The following is a 25,436-nucleotide window of genomic DNA, read 5'->3' as shown; positions in this document are numbered from 1 at the left end:
ATGGCTGGAAAATCAAATTGCATGGCCCTCAGTCCCCGGCAGGCCTTAAATGGTCAGAGGGTGCTAAGAATCTCCGGGCCGGCTATGAAGATTGCGACCTGGAATGTGCGAACTAAGTTTAAAAGTGGAAAATTGCAAATGGAAATGAATCGGTTGAAATTAGACATCCTTGGTTTCAGCGAAGTGAAGTGGAAGGAAAACGGCAGATTTAAAACTGACAACGGCACCTTGTATTACTCGGGAAATGATGATAACCACCATCGAAATGGAGTGGGTATCATAGTGACCGATAAAATTAACAGATCGGTCAATAGTTTTGTTCCCTACTCTGATAGAATAATGCTATTACAACTCAAATCATGGATGGGTATTGTTATATAATACAGGTGTACGCTCCAACTGCCGACAAAGATGACGATGTTATAGAAGAATTCTATCAACAGATAAATGAAATTCTAAAATCGACGAAAGATAATGAAGTTACCTTAATTATAGGAGATTTCAACGCAAAGATTGGTAAAAGTAAAAGTGGAGAGTTAGTAGGAGAATTTGGTCTACGACAAAGAAATGATCGAGGAGAAAGATTACTACAATTATGCCAGGAAGAGAGTATGGTTGTTTGTAACATATTATTCAAACTTCCAGCAAGGCGATTGTATACATGGAAATCCCCACAAAATGATGGCAATAACATTGTAAGAAATCAAATAGACTATAATATTAATTCGCAATCATTACAGAAATAGCGTAACATCTACTAAAACTTATCCAGGTACTGACATCTCATCTGACCACAATCATGTTGTAGCTACAGTAAAAATTAGATTAAAAAGATTACTAAGGGAACCACGCGCAACCCAACGTGTTGACATTAGTCAACTGAAGGATCTCGAAGTCAAACGACTAGTAAAAAGTGTACTGAACACAGTAATAGAACAAATAAAAACTTCAGTCATTACATCCTCTGACAGAACAGACAAGTGGGACAGGATAAAACATGTGTTCTCCTCCATATCTAATAATCAATTAGAATATAAAAGAACAGCTAAGAAGCAAAAATGGATGACAGATGAGATTCTGTCTTTAATGGACGAAAGAAGAAAATGGAAAAATAAAAATGAAACTCAATATAGGAGAATTTATAATACCATAAAAAGTAAAATTCGTACAGCTAAAGAAGAATGGATGTCCGACCAATGCAAAGAAATTGAAAATCTCTAACGAAAATACGATTCCTTTAATATGCACAAGAAGATAAAGGAAACATTGGAAATTACGAAAGGAACCTCATCAACTATCTTGAAAGACGAAGATGGGCGTATTATATTAGATATAGAAAAGAAGCCGACTCGTTGGAAGACATATATTGAAAATCTGTTTGATGATGATAGGGGACCTATTGGCTATACTTTTAATGAATGTGAACAAGCCCCATGCATAAATAGGGCAGACATAATAAACGCAATACGAAATTCTAAAAATGGTAAAGCTGTCGGCCCTGATAATATTTACAACGAAATGATAAAATTATTAGAAGAAGATCAATTAGAAATTCTCGTTGATTTGTTTAATAAAATTTACGAAACGGGCATAATTCCCGATGATTGGTTGAAATCGACATTCATCACTCTACCAAAAAAAGCGAATGCAAAGGAGTGCTACGAGTTTAGAACAATAAGTTTGATGAGCCACATGTTAAAAGTCTTATTAAAAATCATCCATAATAGGATTTTTCGAAAATGCGAAGAAGACATGGATGACACACAATTTGGCTTCAGAAGTGGTTTGAGCACTCACGAAGCACTCTTCAGCTTGAATGTTCTAGTGCAAAGATGCCTAGATATTAATGTTGATGTTTATATGTGTTTCATCGATTACGAGAAAGCATTCGATACTGTTAGACATCCTAAACTTCTCGAACTCTTACAGGAGAAAGGCATCGATGCAAGAGACATTCAACTGATAGCTAACTTATATTGGAATCAAACAGCGAATATAAAGATTGAAAACGAAATCAGTGGAGAGGTAAAAATTCGTCGCGGTGTAAGACAGGGTTGTATATTGTCACCTTTGCTATTTAATATGTACTCGGAAGCTATTTTCAAGGAAGCTTAACAAGATGAATCGGTGGGTATTATGGTTATTGGCAAACATATTAACAATATACGATATGCCGATGATACTGTGCTGATTGCTGATAGTTTAAAGAGTTTACATCAACTGGTAGAAAAGGTTAATGAGGTCAGTAATTCTTATGGCTTAAAAATGAACCTCAAGAAAACAAAACTATTACTAGTATCAAAAACAGCGACACCAGACACCAACACAAATTTTGTCATTAACAGCGAACTAATCGAACGTGTGACCCATTATAAATATTTAGGTACATGGGTTAATGAGAAATGGGACCAGTCTCAGGAAATAAAAACTAGAATTGAGATCGCAAGGAGCGCCTTTCTCAAAATGAGACGCCTCCTTAGCAATCGAGATCTTAACCTAGGTCTGAGACTGCGTATGGTACGCTGTTATGTGCTCTCAATTCTTTTCTATGGTATCGAAGTATGGACACTAAACCAAGAGATGTCACGGAGACTTGAAGCTTTCGAGATGTGGCTGTATAGACGCATCCTCAAAATTCCTTGGACTGACCGGGTGACAAATGTTGAAGTTCTCAATCGAGTGGGGAAGGACTGAGAAGTTCTACGTAGTATCAAAATCAGGAAACTACAATACCTCGGCCACATTATTAGAGGACAAAAATACAGCATTCCCCAACTTGTCATTCAAGGAAAGATCAATGGGAAGCGTAGCAGAGGACGGCGCCGCATTTTGTGGCTTAAGAACCTCCGTGATTGGTACGAGTGCAGCTCCACCAAACTGTCCCGTGTAGCAGACGGCAAATATAAGATCGCCTTGATGGTGGCCGACCTCCGCTAGGGGATGGCACAATAAGAAGAATACAATAAGAAAACATTTTTCACATATTTTTTTTATTCAAATGTTTTGGTAAGATTATAGGAATTTGAATAAAACATTTGTAACCATAATATTCTAATAATAAAGATAATCTCCCAATATAATATTTTACCAATTACCACCAAAGCTGTTGATAATTTATACCATTAAAGTGCAATATTACTTACTAATATACTAATACTAGCTAATACTAATATATTACACAGGGAATTATAAATATAATATTATTTATTTATAATATTTAACAAAATATTGCTATTTCGGTAACTTACAATATTAATGTCTAAATAAAACACTTAAAAATACGTAATAAAACCATCGTAATACAAGGAACACACATTAAAAAATAGGTAGGTAAGTAGAATATAAATACAATCACATCGTATAGGTATATTATTTATGTAGTTTCAACATTAAATTATTTAAAACCAATAAACACATCTCATAAAATTTGTATTGAATCTAATTGGAACAGCAAACTAGCGCCACATGTTGTAGAATACGCATTCCACGGTGAAATGTATTCCACGGTGAAACGTTCAACGAAGAACTCGTCATTTGATTAAATGTTGCACGAACTCATGTTGCATGTACTGCGGCGCACGAATAAGTGTTCTACATTGAACTGTTTACGTACAAATTTCCGGATATGATACACACCTAAATACATTGTTACAATCTTGAAATTATTTCTGTGCATATTACAATTATTATTGGAATAATTTTTACCCTAAACTGACTAAGGCTGATTTTATGAATTTCATTTTTTTTTAGATTTCAGGATAGGTATGAAACACTGATAAAAGCCTTACCATTAAGAACGTAACGATGTTTTTTTACCGCGTACGTCGTGAATGAAAATTGTCAATTTTCACAACAGCAGTATTATATTATTTTACCTGTGTCACCCTTCACTTAAATTACTGTGGACACAAAATAGTTGCTAAATGTAATACTTCAGCGCATCTATTCTATACGCAAGGCTATTATCGGCGGCTATCGAGAGTATATTTATATATTGAGGCGGTTAATTGTTAGAATAAGATAACCATCTGAACTGAGAAAAAGTGCAATGTTTTAACAGCACCTCTCTTGGCTGAGTTAGATTTTAGAGCGAGATAGACAACACAAGACAGACCCTTCCAAACCAACCCACATCGCACCACATTCGGTGTCAATTGGGCGTATTACGAGGCCCTACATTTATGTGAAGCATCAGCAGATCTTCCACACTGGTAATGTCTTAGATAGATACCCAAGTCTTGAGCTTTGACCGATTCTAATGATTTTACTCTAATACAAAGTGCCGTGGTAGAGGAGCGTAAAATAGACAGTTTTAACAGTAGTTTAGACTTATTGTAACAATTATAATACCTCGATACATGAATATGATAGACTACTATCGATAACCACCGATAGTGACCGATAGCAGCCTTGTGTATAGAATAGATGCGCAGGAGGTCAGTATAATTCACACATTTAACTATGTAAAACACAATCTAGAAGAAAAAAAATTTAAAATTCAAAGGTACCTACGATCATCAATACACGTACCGTATAGAGCCTGTGCACGTGCATAGATTTACTTTCACCAATAGTGTTTATTTTGTAATCTCATTCTTCAAGAGTAAGAAAGACGCGATGTTGTCTTTTATGGTACTATTTGACAGGTCTTTAACCTCAAAACGAGTCTCTGCGTGGTGTACTTAATTTTTTTTATCGCCAGGATCACTACTATCGTTTTACTGCATAGATATTGAACGGTACATTTGTCACGTGAAAATTCAGAAGCTTCTGAACTTGTTTGATTCATGCACGCAATCGATTTTCACGATAATACGTATTTACACGTGCATTATTTTGTTGCATGCATGTGTATACGGGGTATTAGATAATATGAATTCACTTATCCAGTTGAAATTCTTATGCAAATTCTAAGCATATGGTTGCCTACTACACCGTGCATCGTTCATTTTTAAATTAAGTACCGACAATTATTAATTCGTCTTTCTGCTATTGCACATGTGTCGCTAGATTTCAAAATCAGCCAAGTTCATAATAGATGAATAGGAGAAAAACAGCTTTTTGTTATCTCAAGCACACAGTGACAAGGGTGAAACTTTATATTATTTCGAGTATAGAATATTTAAAATGAATAATTTCCACATTCCAATAATGCAGAAATGTTAGAAAGTAGTAGTTCTTCAGAAATTCACAAAAAGTCAAGTTGGATTTCTCTGATTTTGAAATCTACCGACACACATGTCCTGGGAATGAGACAACTGGACGCTAGGACAGTTGGACGCCGCACTGTCGTAGACACGTAAACAAACGCAGACGGGGAATTTTAATCAGTTTCTGTCTACTACTTAGTAGTTTTAATTCATTTTATTCTTAACATAATGTTTTTTATTGCGGATTTATAATTACCATGCCTAAAGCTTTATATAAAAATAAAAAACTCTTTTTTCGTTGAAATTTAAACAAGTGCACGATTAAATCATTATTTACGTGTGCATATTTAAATTCTCACCAACTATTAAATCATAATATAATAATTTAAATATAAATAATAAGATTAAATATTTTTTTTCAAAGTACCCATAAGTACCTAACGTCTATTTATTTTCGTATTGCGTGGCGTCCAGTTGTCCTGGCGCCAAATCGTCCAAGACCCCATGTCCTACACCCCATTTTACCGTGGTCACAATTACACAAAAACTTTTATAAATTCCATTCGCTTATCTTCTAACTTTCCGGCCGATTCTCAATTTTATAAGTGTTTTTTATGTAGTTAACAGTATCAAACTTAATACAGAATACCATATTATATTAAAAGTTGATTTTAATAATGCTATATTTTAATTATTGGTCTACTGTAAAATTTGTAAATAATTCTCCACCTACTGTTTTTTTATTTTGAAAGTTTGTGATGTATCATTTTATTGAATTAAAAATGTCCTCTGCGAACAACTATTTTCGTTGAGAAAATAATAAGATTAGTATTATACGTTAATAAATGTAATAAGTCATTTGCAAATATCAAATATGTACTTTGCAAAAATTAAAGTTCAAAGAAAGCTCGTCGTCTGAATCATAAAGCTCTGTACTACGCAAAACTTTCACCTTTAAAATACCTTCGTAAATTTCTTTCTGCATTATCATAAAATTCAAAAAAGATATTATGTATATTGGTTTTTTTAGTAGCGTCGTATTTATGGGTCAGTGCACGGATTTAGTTAGTACAAAAATTCTTTTACACCATTAATCTGTGGGACTTGAAAAAAGTTTAGTAAAACACCATATTACAATTAATTTTATCATGCAATTGACGGCAGTGGATTTGGTCGCGATTTTGAAACTACTGTATAATCAATATTCTAAGGCTTAGAGTCTATCTACACCTACACCCTCTCATTTATTAAATAATGTATTTGTATACTATTCATAAATAATTATAATATTACAGCACATGATAAATTGATTGTAATAAATTTGTGTTGAAATATTATCCAATTCCATCTTCGATATTATAATATACAAAATAATTGCCTGTGTCAGAACACTACCCCAGAATATATTGATTATAAAGCAACGTATATAAATCTATAACAATATGTTTCAGTGTCTACATATATAATATGTAATTCTAATCTGTAAATGAGAACCTATTGCTAATCCAATTAGTTCACATTCCAGTTGCCGATCTCATCTTAAAATCCGATTCGAATGTACGTTTATTTATACAAGATCTATTCGTAATCAAACATGATATATTATGTGAAACGGGCCCACAGAAATATAGGGATATCCAAAAATATTCACAGTTTTTTGTTAATATAATATAACAAATGTATTGATTATAACAAAAAGGAGGTGTATGAAAATGTTGTAGTAATGATTTTGGTGTTATAGATTTGGTGGCGAAATCAAAATGAGTTAAACTGAAATAAAAATATGACAGCTTGTTAATTGTAGTCACAAAAAGATTTTCACTTTTAAATATATGAAGTTATGAGAGGCAATGACAACAAAGTCTTGTAGTTCCAAGGTTTATACAGTCATGAGATACGAAAGGCAAAGAAAAAAAATAATAGATAGAAGATAAAAAGAACTTTTTAATACTAAGTTTTTAAATTTTCTATTGAATTATATAAACTTGACAATTCTATCTATTAATAAATACTATTTGTACTTGATAGAAATACTGAATAAATATAGAATACTGAAATGTCATTTTGACATTTCATATTGATTTCCATAGTGACGAACGTATATATTAATAATTTAGTTGCTAGGACCCCAGACCTCCTAGCAACCAATAATGCTGTCGAAATAACTTTCAATACAAAACAGAATTAACTGAAAATGAATACAATTCTGCTTAAAGATGGCTAAAAGTATTAAAAGAATGCATTGTCATCGTGTCCTGATATCTTTTAAAAGTTTCAAATGTCTAGCTAGTCGGAAAGTTAGTTACAAAACGATTGCAAGATTTGTACTGGACAAACAACCACCGGACAAACAAGAATACGAGCTAATAAAAACGTTGTAATATGACAGCTTATTAATTATAGTCACAAAAAGATTTTTACTTTTCAATATTATGAAATTATGAGAGGCAATGACAACAGTCATATTGTAGTCCCATGGTTTATACAGTCATGAGACAAAAAAAACAAAGAAAAAATGTAGAAATACATCAGAAAACAAAATCATAAAACTAGTCACATAAAAAATCACTGTGTAACTGGTAAGGTTGCAATTAACGCAACAGCTTCCGTTTGACTATGGCTGACACTTTACAAAGGAATTTATAGAAGCTGCCGGATTCTACGATGTGCTCGATGCACCATATATTGGGACTTTTTCAAGCCTCATTTATGCTTTATGCATGTCAGTCGCAGACACAATAGAAAACGACTTCGAGTCCGGATCTCGCCTCCCCAGGAATGAAAAAATATATAAATTATATAGTTGGATGGAATATAATTTACTACTATGACATTAAAAAAGCTTATTATGTAATGTTTGCTTTTAATATTGCATAATATTGCATATTAAATGAAAATATAATTAATATTAAATTCTACAGGTTTTTAAAAGGTTTTGTCGATAGCATTCAAAACTAATAATAATCTAGGATTAAACATAAAAAATAATAAAGATAAAATCAACAAACTGGAGAAAAGCGGAGTTTATAAAATAACATGTGGCATATTTGTAGTCTATGCTACATTGGTCAATCTGGCAGGCCTATAAAAACTCGTTTCGAAGAACACCTCCAGTCTTTCAGGAATGGTAAAACAGATTCTCAGTTCGCTAAACATTTGGTATCAAATTCGCATAGCATCAGTAATAACATAACGCCAGAATGTTTGCATGATTAACACAATTATACTAATAATATTTTAATTGATTAATAATGTCAAGAAATAACCAAATCACTCGAACATTGTACTTTCGATAAATTAAGTCAACCCACATAAGGATTTTCAAAGTATTAATATTACAATTAATAATAAGTATACAAAGTCATAATGTTGTTTGAACGAATGAGAAAATGTATTCGGCCTCTATCTATACGGATAGTATATAAGTAAAGGCAAACGGCCTATCTGAATAGCTTTGATAATGGTGTTACAACCAAAATAGCTATCGACAAAACCTTCTAAAAACCTGTAGAGTTTAATATTAATTATATTTTCATTTCTTACAAATTATTTTATTATCCATTTCCATAATATCAAATTATATGACCGCAATAATACATTCCTAGCTACTCGTATGTCCATTGACGCAAATACCATTTAGTCGCTGACTCGACTAATATAATTATTTACTAAATTGTAATATGTTTAGATATTATTTTGATGTATAAATATCGAATAATAATTCATCAAAATGTCACTCGAATCTAAGTACTTGGCCCGTTACTATCTCAGTATATGTACTGTCAGTTATTTATATTATTGTACCGAATCTACCCTTGTACTTATGTAACCATAAATAAAATCTCACTTCTCTATCATCACGAATAACCACAATCGTCTTACGTCTACAACACCATCGACCCTCACATCGACCACTTCCACAGATCTAATACTAGCTAGTATCCTTAGGCCACGTGTAACAGGTCACATATACATTTAGGTGACCATACCCCCAACAGTGGTTATAGCTGAAAGCCACTAAACTACTCACCACTAAAATCGAATCCCAGAGTGTCTATGTGTTGTAAATTTACCCGTAAATATCCAGCGATCGCCGGTAAAAGTCAAGACGCTAGATAAGTAGTAGGTGGGGTACCACTTTAAAATTAAATAAATAATTACAAGATAAAAAGAACTTTTTACATACAACATTTTAAATTTTCTGTTGAATTATTAACTTGTACTTGATATGAAGTAAATAAAAAACAAACAAATATAGTATACTGAAATGTCATTTTGATTTCCATAGTAATGCACGTATATATTAATTATTTAGGGTACTGTTCGGTTATCAGGAATGCAGCGGAAAACACATTTTGAAAATACCCGATATACTGGATTATTTGTTAGTTTGGGTTAGTTTAGGTTAGGTTAGGTTAACCTAACAAATAATCCAGTTTATCGGCTATTTTCAAAATGTGTTTTCCGCTGTATTCTCGATAACCGAACAGTACCTAATTTAGTTGCTAGGACCACCTCCTTAGCAACCAATAATATTTTCTACTTTTTACGGATTTTTCTGTTCCACACAAAACAGAATTAACTGAAAATGAAATCAATTCTACTTAAAGATGGCCAAAAGTATTAAAAGAATGCATTTTTATCGTGTTATTCTAAAAGTTTCAAATGTCTAGCTAGTTGGGAAGTTAGTTAAAAATCGATTGCAAGATTTGTACCGGACAAAAAACCACCGGACAAATAAGAATACGGGCTAAGAAAAACGTTGTAATAATAAATACCTCTCTCCCTTCAAACCATAAAAAATAATACTTTGAGTATAATATTTTGAATATTTTTTCAAAACAGACACGTCTATGCCAATTTTCTGTGCGTACGCCAGATATAAACATATATAGAAAACCCACACCGAATTCAATTCAGTCACACGATATATATACGCAAAAACTTAAAGTCATGAAGCCCTTTGACATTGGTGTAGTTGTAACAGTAAAATAATCACGTAGACACACAGGTTTTAGGAATATTACATAATATTATATTATTATGTGTTGTAACCATATCGGTTTCCAAACCTGAAACCAGTGTCTTACGTAGATGGCAACGCATCGCTAGACTATTGCTATTTTTATCGACATATTATACCTGGTGTAAAAGACTACTCTGCCATTCTTGGTAGTATTGACTTGTGTGTCCCTGATGGCTACCTTAGAAATCGGGAGCATCAGTTGTTTTTTCTCCCAAGGAGCAGAACTAACCTACCATTGGTGATGCTAATTGGGAGGGCAATAACGTTGTTCAACCAAATCGATACCGATGTTGATATATTCCACCTACGTAAGGATGAGTATAGGTGGACGTTGTTTTATAAATTCTTAAAATAGGCTCTGCTGAGCTCATTCAGTGTACTTCCTTGTATCTAATATATATATTTTTTGTATTTACATTTTTCTACTGTTTAGTAACATAATACTTTGGACGCTGAAGACGCATCCGGCGCGTAATGACCGGGCGGCCGATCGATGTAATTAACGTGCATTTTAAAGGTGGTAATTAAAAAACATTATCTAGTTAGCAGCGAATGAGTTAATACTGATCTATTTATTTTTTCATATAATACTGTTTTAATAATATTTCTTTGTTTCTAAATGTCATGTTGTGAACGTCTTAAATTAATAATTTGTAATGTTAACTATATTTGAATAAATAAATTTAAAAAGAAATAGACCAAAAAGAGTAGAACCAGCTTGATGAGGGTTCTATCCGGCAATGGATAAATTATTCAGGCCGATGATAATGATATATTTTTATAGACTAAAATTAATTTGAAAGAAATATAAATTATAATATAAACATTTTTCGGGGTTTTTTGTAAACCAACTGTAGGACCTTAGGTCCTTTGGTGTTTATTTGCATAAAGCCTTCAAACAAGTGTTTGACTGCCTCCAATATCCAAACACTGGCTACCAACATAACTAACTTCTAAATATGGTAACCATATGTTAATTTAGCGTAATTTGAAATCGTGACGAATTAATTCATGAAGCAACATCATCATATCATAATGTGTTTCAAATAACGTTTGCAGATTTATATACATTATATATGAGAACGGAGAGGTTCTATTTATAGCATATTTAGTGCACTTCCTTATACTAATATATATTATACAATTTAATATATTATTCATTAGGTACAGTTTTAAAAATATCTATGTAAGTACATACTTTACTATACACTATTTTTAATATTTTAATTTATCTGATAGCTAACTAACCTACTCTCTTGTTGATGTCAATTGGCAGAACTATAGCTGTGCTCAATTGCTTTGGATATATTATGTAGATTTAAGGTTCAAATATAATATTAATCGCGTTATGTGTTATCACGTATTGTCACGTGTAAGCAGCCGAAACGTTTTTCTTGGTATTTTAAATATTATCAGACTAATGCTCCCATCCCGTATCACATATTTAACCTTTAAACGAATATTGTCAGTTAGCAAAATCTGCCGAAATCGCCAGAACAACAATGAGGTCACCTCACTCACTCTAATTTACAACATCAACATTTTCAGTACGTTTACGTTTTTGACGGGTTGGATTTCTAACATCAGAGCCATTACAATTCGACTCGAATTTTATAATTAAATTACGAATAGTACCTATGCTCTATAGGTAGATTATTTTGAATATAAATTTCATGTAATGCCCGAGACGTAGTTCGTATAGATTCATTATTATTATTATTATAAATTTTAACATTTTGTATACACATTACAACTTACTGTTCATCTTTCCATGATGATTTTTGAAATAATAATAAACACGCATAAGGCATTTTTTATGTGAATCAGAAAAAAATGGCTGTTAGGACGTTTTAAAAGTATATATTACTAATTTGATTACCCTTTATATCCCACTTGTGGAAGTGTAAAGGGACGTCGTTTTATAAAAAAATATATAATGTATATATTTTGCTCACTTAGTGAACTTTCTTATAAAATTTAAATGACTATATTTTTTTATTGGGTTAAAATTTGCAATATGTATTAATTATCTGATGTTAATAATGTTACTTATTTGTGTTTAATATTTCTCATGCTATGCTGTGAATGTAATAAATAGATTTAAATACCGAAAGAACGTGACATGATAAAAGATAATAAAAAACAGACCTGCATCTAGTAGTAAGCAGGGCCATTCGATAAAATGTGACAGTAAAAATATATTCTCAACAACTATGTTGAAGAATTAAATTAACTGTAAGTCATCCTGCATTTCAGATTTATTTTTACCAATGTTAATTTAAACATGTGCCACTCTGGCACAAAAGTGCCTTGTATTAGCGTTATAACATTAAAATATGTATATTTTAAACAGTCGACAATTTACCAATTTATCCCCATTAAATATCCAGAACCACAAAAGATGACATGAGGTATTTAAAGTTTTTTAAGGCCAGAATCATCTCATAAGTAACTACTGAAGACTTAATTTGCCACGTATTTAAATTTGCTTAGTGAATCTACTATAAATTACGTCAGAATTGACTATGATTATAGTGGAGAAATATTATCAAAATTGCGGAGAAAAAAAAATTATAGAGCTGACCATTTAGTTGAAGTACTGATCTTATCTTCGTCATAGAAACCTAGCATATTATAATGAACCATTATTATAGTGATGAACAATTAAATTTGTAAAATGAATTGTCCTAAAATTGTATATAACAATACATAGGGAAAAAATCCAAACGACTGTCTTCATAATATTATTAAATCTGTGATTTCAGGTTAAAAGTGCTTAAGTCAGTTTGGTTGCAGTTAAGATAATCGGTTTTCAAATAAAACACTTAAAATACTCTTGCTTAGAAGTTAAATGGTGATGTTGATTTCTTTTGCTATATTTATGCATAATTAAGTTAATGATATTTTATTAATCGACTAAACTGATGGATACATCTTGTAATACCTATTATCCTATTATCCATTCCATCAAGTACCTATTATCGACTGAAGGTACTTGATGGAATTTGGATTCTAATGGATTCAAGCTCTGTACTATTCCATTTAAGTCGTTTTTTGTGACCCGGGTTTCGCCTTTCGGCATCTTCAGGCGCCGTGTACACTCACCAAAGGTAAACACACACTGACAACGAACACTCTTAACTCTAGTTTATATAATAAATCAATACAATAAAGTAGGTAAAAACTCCATTACCTACGTATCAAGTCGAATGTCACAAAAAATACAATAAACAAACTATGAATAGTTGAAGTGTCAGTAAAAAACCCAATTATTGAAAACCCTATATTATTAATAACAGTACAATCGAATATTTTTTCTCTCTCAAACTTATGATAATTTTTATTAATTTTTTTGGTCAACATTGATCTAAAAATTGTGTATGAAGTAGGCAAGCTAGATATTATTAATACCTTATTTACAAATTCATTTTAAACATAATATACCTAAGGATATACATATTATTATTATTCTACTTTTATTTAATACTAAAACAAAATTTTGAAATTTCTAAATATCAAATCTCATACCACACCACGTTTTCTCCCATATGTAGATATTTGTTTGTTTGTTTGTTTTTTATTTATTTCTTATCAAATGCAAGTTTGAGCATATTGAGCATAATTATTCAACAGAAAATTTAAAAACGTTGTATATAAAAAGTTATTTTTATATTGTAATTATGTTTTATCGGTTGATGAGCATAATATGGTAGTTTTATGGTAGGTGATAAAGTGCACCAATATCTAGGATACGCATGACCTACATCCACGATGGCTTATAACGTCGTGGGTCCCAGCTTCGAATCCTGGGTTTAGCAAGTACGCATATTATTTTTCAATTTGTGTATAAGTCAGAGTATGGACCTAATAGATTGAGCAAGTGGCTGACATCCATTTCTCGTAAAAATAAAAATCTGTTAAAACAAACCTCCACTCTGTGGAGGCCCATAATATGATCCTCTCAGGATCGAACATGGTTAAGTTTAATTTAGTTTGTTTGTAATTAAGGCAGTGAAATCTTCTGGAATCTTAGAAATTTTAAGATTATTAGCAGCCTTTTTCACACATAGAACGCCCCGATTACTTCATATATTATGATGTGGTGAATTGTATGGACAAGCATACTGGAAAAATAAAACACTATTTGAATGTATGATAATATGAATATAACAGTAGCGAAGGGTAGAGGTAGGCTGTTAAGAACCGCCATAAATAGTGCACATTAACCTTTGTCAGTCACACGTATTTGTTTTCATTGAAATAAGACTGCAATTTACAAATGGTGTTAGTTAGTTTTTAAAATTCAATTAAACCCTGCGAAAACCAAAACACAATTAATAATAGTCAAAAATACTCGTTTCTCTATACAATATCTAAATTATACATAACTTTGGATATTTTATAGATAAAATAATATTTTGTATCTATTAAAGTTTGGTTTAGGCAAGGCTTGATGAATTTAAAAAAATGAACCAACAATATGTGTAATAATGTATTCTTAATCCAACAAAAAACAAATAAGTATCAGTGAAAAAGTGTGCACAATTTTGCGAAAAATATACCAAACTATTATAGTTTGGTTTAGGTAGGATTTAATTGATTTTTTAACACTAACCAATACCATCTGTAAATTGTAATCTTAGTTCAATAAAAACGAATACGTATGACTCAGAAAGTTTAATGTGCACTATTTATGGCCGACCTTAATAGCCTACCTCCACCCTTCGCTACTGAAATATAACAATCTACCGATAAAGCTGTGATTATATTATGATGTACGCCGCGCACTATCACGTGAAGTCACGTTGAGCTGCAGTTACGGAAAAAAGTGTGTAATATCGTTTTTATAGGTGTTTAAAATGTTACGAGACTGATGCTTCCATCCCGTAACATATTGAACCTTTAAACGAACATTGGTAGGACTCCCATACAGAGGCCCATTTATCGTCACAGTTCTGATAGAACACACTAACTGGAGAATACTAGTTTTTAGTAATTTGAATTTGAAGTTGTTAAAATGTTTGAAATGGTCTATCATGTGAGTTTATTAAGTAATCGTAAAAAAGATGACTTTAAAATAAAGACTGTTTATTTATTAAAAAGGTTTCCAGACGGTAAAGTTTGAAATAAGGAACATTTTTGTATAACTAACTCAATATGTCATTTTTTCGAATTAGTGTCTTCTGCCAGAACAGTGATGATATTATAATGAACCATTATTATAGTGATGAACAATTAAATTTGTAAAATTAATTGTCCTAAAATTGTATACAACAATACACAGGGAACATTTTGGTATAACTAACTCAATATTTAATATGTCATTTTTTTGAATTAGTGTCTTCTGCCAGAACAGTGACGTTATGATCTTAGTCGGATCGGACATGGTCAAAAAAAAACATTTGAGATTATGTAATTGTTTCACACGAACACTTCATGGATAAATTCACCTTTATCTGACCTAGCTGATGCGCGCGCTGACTTAGTATTGCATGACGTATTTTATGTATACATGTATGGTAGGTATTTGATAGAAAAGGTTATATTTGATTGGAATATTTAGATAATAATGAATAATGTCAGACCTCCAGTCGAGTTTATACACCCTTTATAACGTTGACATTAAAATCATTAAGTAATTAGTTTTTGACTTGGGTGAATAGACGCTTGACCGTACATTATCAAATGATTTATAACTTTGGACACTTGTCTCAATATTTAGAGCCATTTTATTTGAAATTTCATTGGCCTTAATTACTACCCCAGCAGCAATCTAATAAGTCCTAAGTACCTTACGACGTTTGGCCTCCCTTTCATATAATCTACTCAAAAGCACTCCACATCATCCCTTGTTTACATGTTCCCTTAATCTAGAATCCAACCCTTCGCAAAATTTTGACTTATACGCAGAAGTGTAGTGATGTACCTATGTTCGTCTAACTAAAGGTTCGCAACGGTTTGCTGGTTTGGGTGATGCGTGGAGCTATTTTTGTAAATCTTTTTGTAAATATTTTACATTAATTATGAGGTTCGATAGTTCGGCCGGGCCTTAAAGGCAACCAGATACGATATAAGCGATGTAAATGATAGAAACTATAGTCAATACACAAAAAGAAGATAAAACAGACATTTTTAATACTTGAATACGTGTATTAAATAAGGCTCTAAGTACGAAAAAGTAGTATTGCCTGTAGTTACAAAATACCGAGTCATTGCAGTAAAATTTCATGAAGTAGACCTTTTGAAAAATGTAATTTTACAGTGCGAAGCAATCACGGTAGCTTCTATAATTTTATGTATTAAGAACTCGCAAGTATCAACACACCATCGTCAGCTATCTTATATTGAATGCCGTTGACCACTGCAGTGCTACTTACACCATTATAAATATAACACGCCAACGGACTTACAATGTCGACAGGTTTAATTATTTTGCTGTATTTTTTTTGACTTGCTTGAGGCACTTGGACTATATTTGAAGTTATTGGCATTGGTATGTAGAACATTTTTCTATAAAAATGTCAGTTTTTATTATTTTGGTACTTAGCGCCTTAATTAATACTCGTATTCACTTCTTCTTGTGGTATTTGCTCATCGGAAAACGTTCACTGTGGTTTCACTGAAACAATATTAGTTACTAGAAAAATTACTAGTTGGCAATAAATACCACCATTCTATTTTTTTTTCAATATCTTTAATTTGAAAAGAGCATATTCTTATTGACATTTTCAGAGATTCATTTCCAAAATCGTGTTTCCTATCTGACATCATACTTGAGTATACCTTTTCGCCAATCTGTCACAAGTTAATTGTACCTATTGACATTTAATACTGTATAAATATAGGTACTGGATATGTTAGTACAGCACTGTAAGCATCTATCAAACTATTATGAGAGTATCCTATCATTTATGTTCTTTTACGATCCAATTAAAATAAACTATTTCTTTATTAGCGTGTCATTTTATTATTCAAATATGGAATTTGGGATTGAGAATATGTTCTTTCTTCTCCTGTTAAATACGTATTTACTATATTGTACTCGCTCCTACACGTTTACTTATGTTTTCTCTAATGCGTTACAGATAGACAGTTAGGTAAATTAAGACAAATATAACATGTAATAGACAATGAAAACCCCACATATCTATATGTTTATCCAAATATTAAATGATAGAGATTTGATTCCGTACCATTACCCTAGTGAATTCTTGACTGGATATAATAGATTTGCTAGCAGGCTCTATGAACTTCGTATTTTTGTCCATCCAGCATGTCTATGTGATGGGTAAATACAGAATGTTAATGATACCTACCTTCTAAAATTACTTGAAATGTGTTTTTAGAGAGGTCCATAAGTTCATTTCTTACTTAAATCAAATTCGTAAAACATTCTGCAGAGGAGTTTTTTTTAAGTCTGATTAAAAATAACAAAAAACAGTATCCATTAGTTACTAAGTAGGGTAGTCAAGCTGGTCCCCACCGCCCACTATTGGGCGTTCAAGCTGTCATGGTGGGCGGTAGGGATAGCACAGTAAAGCGACGAATTGAAGAAATGGCATGTAGGTAATTGTGTGGTACACAAACAACATATTGTAGGAAAACATCTAAGTACAAGTCTCCATTCATCATTAACTACAAGTACTTACTAACATCATCGTTTTTAGTTTCGCAACATCAGCCTCAGGGATCTCATTAATAATTTAATTAATTAAATGTAATTTTATCAGACTAGTATTAAAAAAAATTATTACCATTACTGTGGAACCGGTGGGCGGTTAGAAAATTTTACTACTAGCAGTGGGCGGTAGGTATTAAAATGTTGACTACCCCTGAGTTAGGACATCCTCCCATCTTAACCTACAAGTACAATCCAATATTAAATTTAAGTATTATTACCTTTGGAATTAATTTAACGACACACATGTTTTTAACAGCTAAACACCATCCATGAGTTTTTTTTTTAATTATATATAATTTTACCGAGGCGTCTACAACCCACAGGCTTTTCGTATTTTTTCCTCTAAGTCACGATTGCTCCCTCCAATTCTGTTAAAAATAACTTTATAATCTTCTTCATTACACGAATATAATATGTGCTGTGTCCTTGTGAGTACCATATTGTGCCCATGGTGTGACCTGATAATTAGTAAAGGTTTCAAATCGATAGCGTCATTGACAAAAAGTTTGCATGAAGTTCTCATATTTAAAATACCGAACCACTCTCAAATATACTCACTCCAGAATATATTGTCACCGCATATTCATCTGTATATCAAACTTCTAACCACTTGGTATCAGTAGCGAAGGCTGGACGTTGGCTGTTAAGATCCGCCATAAATAGTGCACATTAAACTTTGTTATTCAAACGTATTAGTTTTTAATAAACTATTTCTTTTATTCATGGTTTAAGTATTAAAAATTGTCAGCAAGTTCAAGTAAACGTTATAACTTAAATTTTTGGCGAAAACCGAGGGTCGGTTGGTAATAATTAAGGTAATTAATATTCTTTGTTTTAATACACAAAAACCGATAGTCAATAATAACGCAATTTGATAAGCATTTCATGTATAACCTACTAGTTTAAATATTCGTAATTAGATAGAAGGCTTGTAATTATCATAATTGGTTAAGGCCATACCTTAGTAAAGTTGAGACACGGTCTAAAAAGATCGTCGCTAGGCGATCCGCGGATTGCGGGTCGCGGGTGCAAATGAGGCATGTCAAACCAAATATAATTTGTCTTATAAATTCAACATTGTGTCCATTTAATGTTCTGTTTATTGTTTTATCAGTAACAATAATAATATATCCATTGACATGTTTTCTTTTTAAAGTAAATGGGTAACGTTTTAAGTCATCTTTACACGATTTAAGAATTATTACGGCCGTCGCCATCACGAAGCAAAATGACGTGTTTCCAGCTCTACATTCTCTCTCCGAATGGGAGCGAGTGCAAAATTTCGTCGCGCCTATGGTTGAAAATTATTTGCCGTTTCACTGATGAATCAGCTTTGCACAGATTGGCGTGACACCAATGCTTATATGAGTGCGAATCCTGTCGAGTTTCGTATTTTTTTTCAAATATGATTTTTTCTAGTCGGTACCTATATATCTGAGGTATTTTCAAGATATGTATGTTCAGTATTTGTTTTGGTTTAACTAAGACTACAATAATTTACAGATGGTGTTTTTAAAAATCAAATATACCCTGCCTAAACCAAACCATTATAGTTTTGGTTTACTTTAGCCGATACTATTATTATATTTCAATGAAAACAAATACGTATGACTGACAAAGGTTAGTGTGCACTATTTATGGTGGATCTTAACAGCCCACCTCTACCCTTTGTCACTGCTTGCAATACTAGAAGTATGCGACTTGTTTTGGTAAAAACCAGATTTAAAAACATCGACACACAATCTTGATCCACAATAAAACTTAACAGAAAATTGTTGCAGTTTTTAGTTTTTTTCTTATATTTATAGCATTTTTCTCAGTTCAGTCATGACTCAGTTCATTGCAAGCCTCGGCAAAAGGGACAAGCATTAACACAGTCATGCACGTAAGTTAAAATTACGTCTATAAAATAAATTCCTTCAATCTATATTATATTTCTCATCCGCTGGGAATATATTATACCAATTTCCAATAATTACTGTCTATCTTTCAAAATAACTACCCATATTAAGGGTTTATAAATTATCACAATTTTAATACACACCCCTATATTCAATAGACTCGGGTAAATACATTTAGGGATAGGAAAATTCTACTGGCTTATATACACACTCAATTTACACGAAACATATTATTATTAAATACCATTCCAAACATGCCTCAATTATTATCATTATTTGATTAATTCTAGAAAATGTTCATAATGTACATGCCAAGAACGAATGGAATTTTAGACAACCATGCAGATAATTATTAATATATAATATATTATAAGATATTTAATTTTAAAGGTGTAAACTCTAAAAAAATTGACGGATTATCAAACAATTTACATAAGAGTAATAATTTTTAATTAACTATTTTTTTTATTCAACGAATATTTCACGAGATTTAAGTATGTAACATTCTAATTATTGAAAATACATAATTTTGCAATCGTTTCTGAGAAAATATAGTATAACCTATAGAAAAAATCTTTTGAAAAAACCCATGCACATATACCACTATGCTAAAGGTGTCTTACTTAATTGCGACAAATTTTAACTAATGGCTTGTAACACTCTCTGAAGCGCTTTCCAAATGGTAACATGTAAGTTGTACGTATGCAGTTCGTGCGCCGCAGTACGTGGAACATGAGTTCGTATAACATTTTATCCAATGACGAGTTCTTCGTTGAACATTATTCACCGTGGAATACATTTGTACGTATCTTACAAAATGCAGCGATAGTTTACAAATAGTACTGTTCCAATTAGATTAACCCTAATCTAACGTAACCTAACCTAGTAGAGACATCACATTAAATTCGCCACATGTTGTAGCATACGTACAAATATACTCCACGGTGAAATGTTCAATGAAGAACTCGCCATTTGATTAAACGTTACACGAACTCATGTTTCACGTACTGCGGCGCACGAATAAGTGTCCTGCGGTGAACTGTTTACGTACAAATTTCCGGATACATTTCCAAATTAAAGAGTAATAATTTTTGATACCAGAAAATTATTTAGTTTTATTCAACAAGTAATAATTACTATTAGTGGATAAATTTAATAATTATTGAAGTACAGTTAATAGAACCTTGATATAATGGACGAATGCGGATGGGGGGGTACACGTTAAAACCGAAAGTCCGTTATATAAAAACACGAAAAAAATCCAGTTTATTCGTCTTCGGATGATATATCTAGATCAGTGGTTCTCATGTGCGGCCATCAGAGGTTTTTACTGCGGCCACCAGTGCTTTACAGAAAAATATTTCAAAAAATTATTTATAAAATTGGTTGATTACATACAATGACATTATCAATGGACAACGCACTCAGTACAGTAGCTAGCAAGTAAATTCGCGCATAGCGACATTCGCACATGTATAGGTAGACGTCACGCAGTTTCCATTATGCGATATCACGCATGGGGAATTTATAGCAATATCACCTTTATTGTAATGGCGTTAGAACAGTGTTTCTGTGTCAATGTTCATTTGAGCAAACCCATTCGAACCGAACCATACGCCAGACCCGACAAAAAGCATCGGGGATTTATTATAGCAATATCACCTTTATTGTAATGGCGTTTGAACAGATTATGCCATTCGGCAGACCCGACAAAAAAGTGTCATTTTTTTTTCCAGATGCTTCGTCCATATTAATGTTATTGATTACATATGACTTGTCTCACATTTCTTTCCATGCATTCCAATAGCCCATAGTGTGTTTTGTGATGAGATCATGTGTGATATAGTCCGTTTCTGAGAATAAAGTCTATTCAAAGAATTGGCAATAATTGATTTATTAATATTGTCAATTTTTCCTACTACTATTATACTGTGAAAGATTATTCAGTGTATTGGGCTTCATAAAAACAAATATCGAAGCCAGTTGACAGATGTAAACATAGAAACATCCATGCGGCTCGCATTGGAAAAAAAGAGAATTGAGGAATATCCGTTTACATTATTTTTAAATAAATAGATACGTACTAAAATGTTCAAATTTCTTTTAGTAAATGGACTTGTCTATAAATAAATTGATCCATTTTTTTTTGTAAATAAAATTTTGCTTCAATTTTTTCAATTACAACAAAAGTAAAATTTGGTGCGGCCACCAGACGTTTCCATAGAACTGTCAATGTCGATTGTGCGGCCACAGTTAAATTTCACGTGAGAACCACTGATCTAGATACACCCGTTGTGGAGTGACGTTAATGTTTGAAGCCAACGTACTTGCTTTCGGTAGTAAGTCCGCAGTTTTTTTAGAAATCAACTATCTACAATAAAATGATGAAAATGCGTGTAATACCTACAGTTGAATTTCGTTACCTGGCGAATGGTCAATAAATATTATTAGAGTGTCAAGATGCGATATATCACTGATAACTTTGTTTTTGGGCGTGTTGTTTCTTCTTCTGAAACCCTTCTTAAAGAGCTCATAAGCGCAAAATATATTATGGTGCACATCGCATACGTCACGTTAAGCTGCCGCTACGGGAAAAAAATGTGTAATGTCGTTTTTCTTGGTGCTTAAAATGTTATCAGACTGATGCTCTCATCCCGTAGCTCATTTTGAATATTTAAACGAATATTGCTAGTTAGCAAAATCTGCCGAAATCACCAGTACAACAATGAGGTCACCTCACGTTGTACTGCATTGCATCAACACCTGCATGACTCAATGAACGTTATAATCATTTTCTAATCATGTCAAAATCGTGTGTTTTTTGTTTTTAGCTGTAAGCACTATGTGTTTTTTTTATAAGAATGTTGTCTATTATCTATGGTCTGCGGGTTGGGTTATGTTCAAAATATTATTGAATTGACATGAGATTCATAACTAGGTTACTACATCATTGAATTTATAGAGATGGTGGTCGTTCAAAATATACATGTATCTCAATATAATCACAACTTTAGTCTCAACGATCGGCGTGAGTCATTGAATTTTCGGGTCTTCTTATATAATTATTAAAGTATAATTTAAGAGCATAACTTCAGTGAAACGGAAAATAATTAGGTGCATTAAACTATAGGTGCGAGCGAATGTCGAGCTGTGAGCACGTCAATTTGTTTCGTGATGGCGATGGGGGTATTAATTCTTAAATCTTGTAAAGATGACTAATAAACGTTACCCATTTACTTGAAAAAGAAAACATGTCAATGAATATATTATTATTGTTACTAATAGAACAATAAACAGAACATTGAATGGACGCATATTGGATTTATATGACAAATTATATTTCGTTCGGCACGCGTCATTTGCACGATCCGCGTATCGCCTAGCCACGATCATTTTAGACCATGCCTCAACTGAGGTATAGCCTTAACCAATTAAATACTTACCTTCTTGTTTATAATGTTTTATATGAACTATATATTTTGAATGCATTTTAAATGGTGCATGAATGTTATTATTGAAAGTACAGTGTGAAGCAGAAATTCCTGGAAACACGAGTAATTAAAACTTTAACAATGTTTATGAATATTTGTTGAGAAATTACGGTAACTAGCAACGTTTAGCGAGCTTATTTACTGGTGTATAATTAGTTATTTTCCGGAAAATTTACCTACGTAGTACGCAATAATAATAATATTCTCAGAAAAATATTTTCATACATAACAAAAAAGATTGAAGTATTATGTAACGTTTCGTATCAGATGAATTGCAGAATGCTTTATTCTGAACCTGTTAGTCGACGATCAAATTCACAAGTTGTTTTTTTTAAGTAAAAAAAATACAATTCGGTACACCTAGGAGTAACTACGGTGCTCGTAGTATCTGATTGCAGAGTTATCTACTTTTTTACACAGTGTTCCGTGCCTACTTTAACAAGTGCAGTCGACGATATATCGTTTGAAAGTTAATAAATATACTACTTACTACTTCACCCTGTTACGCCTAAACGTTGGGGCGTAGGACAAACAAAAGTTCGCTAGTAGGAATAATACCAAGTTAATGGTTGTCAATCGGGCTAACCTTCTACCAGCAGCAAGTATCTTACACTAGAAACTCACTATGAGGTAGATAGTAGTTATCGAATGTAGTAGCCTAACGGTCATAAGTATTAGGATTAGTAGTGTCCATTTATGTCTCCCACGGCTGTCTTGTCTTTTAGTCATACCGCGTCAGAATATTAACGCAAACAACGGATACAATAGATAGTGCACGAATTCACGAGTGCTATGTTTTTTCCACGGACACAGGCCTTGCGTATCCCAGAATGCCGAGGGGAGTGTGGCAAAGTCGTTGAGAAAGCTTTTAGACAGCTAAAGTATTTGAGTGACGTATTTTTCCATACCAGAATAATAACTATTAGAACAATAATAAGGAAGTCTCAATCGCCTTTGCAGATTTTCCGTCAAATGGGTGTGAGGCAGACACGCGATCCCAATACGGCACCTCTGGCCGACGGAGGCGCTCAGCGTGTTGCGCTCATAGGGGTAAGACCTGCCAGTCTCAGCTGTTCCTGCTTCCTCGCCAGGCTGGGCTACACCGATCTCACCATATATGAAAAGGAGAACTACCTCGGCGGCCTCAGGTAACGTACCATTACCATTCTGAAGGCATCCAATTTGATGGTAATCAGAGACGTTGTAGAAAACCTTATATAGTAGACAGCACCTAAATATATAATGAAAGTGCAGCTTGCAGTGCTAGAAACAGTGGATTAGATTGTAGGTATATCTGGAATCGACTATTATTAATTAAATATTATTATTAATATATATAAGCAGAGATAAGAAGATGCACACAGATTGCAAAAAATAGAATGACACGTCTTACATGGATATATTGTCTTATATGGAAAAATTAGGGGATTGACACGAAAATGATGGTTCTTTCTTCTTTCACCCTATTACGCCCTAGCGTTAGGGCATAGGGCAAGCAAAATTTCGCACAAGTTCCTTCGGTTTAACACTAACTCTCGTACCTGCATGCGATTTGGTTGCAAGTCCTATTATTTGTCCTATTTGTCATATTTTGGACCTAAAGAAGGAAGAAGGACATACGGTGGAAACCCAAAAATCTACTACGATAAAAAAACAACCGTGAAAGCCTCAAACATTATGTATCACGATCTAATTGCTGCAGAATACTGTATTAAACACCTACGATGAAACCCTTAAGGCCGTGCCACGAGGAATCCAGAACACATGTTCCAACCACGTGAAGCGTCTCGTCGTGATTATTTGTATCTAGTTATTAAATAATAATCATAGAAGAATATTATAAACTTTGAAAACTGCATAAGTAATAAAAAAAACCGAAAACGGAAGAAAGGTGTAAAGAATAGTGAGAGACGGTACCATAACCTCGTTGGGTTCTGCTCAGATATTGTTGCTTGAAAGAGCTTGGTACATGTCCTGATCACCCAAAATTCTTCCTACTCTGATTTCTCATGATATTCTTACAAATAATATCTCACGCATAAACCTCAATTTTACAGGTTTAGGCTAAGATTTATTTTACAGAACATGTCGAACATTAAAATGGTCAAAACTCCATAACATTTTGTTTGTGGCAATTATTGGTACCAAACATTTCCATCACACTTTTCCAATTATTTATGTCCGAAA

At 32.7% G+C, this 25,436-nt stretch overlaps 1 protein-coding gene across 1 annotated transcript; it reads left to right on the top strand.

Annotated features, from left to right (window-relative positions):
• On the top strand, positions 1–24,401 carry LOC147072678 (protein CFDP2-like). Its single transcript, XM_085946255.1, has 3 exons — positions 1–270; positions 387–617; positions 24,210–24,401. Exons 1-3 carry the CDS (start codon positions 1–3, stop codon positions 24,399–24,401), a joined length of 693 nt encoding a protein of 230 aa, XP_085802381.1.
• The last annotated feature ends 1,035 nt before the right edge of the window (positions 24,402–25,436 follow it).

Source organism: Rhyacophila brunnea, unplaced genomic scaffold (genome assembly GCF_057557595.1).
Source record: "Rhyacophila brunnea isolate RB1 unplaced genomic scaffold, BYU_Rbru_1.0 scaffold_19, whole genome shotgun sequence".
Taxonomy (NCBI): domain Eukaryota; kingdom Metazoa; phylum Arthropoda; class Insecta; order Trichoptera; family Rhyacophilidae; genus Rhyacophila; species Rhyacophila brunnea.
Note: the sequence above shows the minus strand (reverse complement) of the source record. Positions and strands in the feature narration are given on the sequence as shown.

Excerpts from the sequence above, each read along its gene's own strand:
- LOC147072678 (XM_085946255.1), top strand. The coding sequence starts at position 1 with ATGGCTGGAAAATCAAATTGCATGGCCCTCAGTCCCCGGCAGGCCTTA. Across the intron at positions 271-386 it reads ATAACCACCATCGAAATGGA|GTGTACGCTCCAACTGCCGA; the intron begins GTGGGTATCATA and ends TATATAATACAG. Across the intron at positions 618-24,209 it reads GCCAGGAAGAGAGTATGGTT|ATTTTCCGTCAAATGGGTGT; the intron begins GTTTGTAACATA and ends TCGCCTTTGCAG.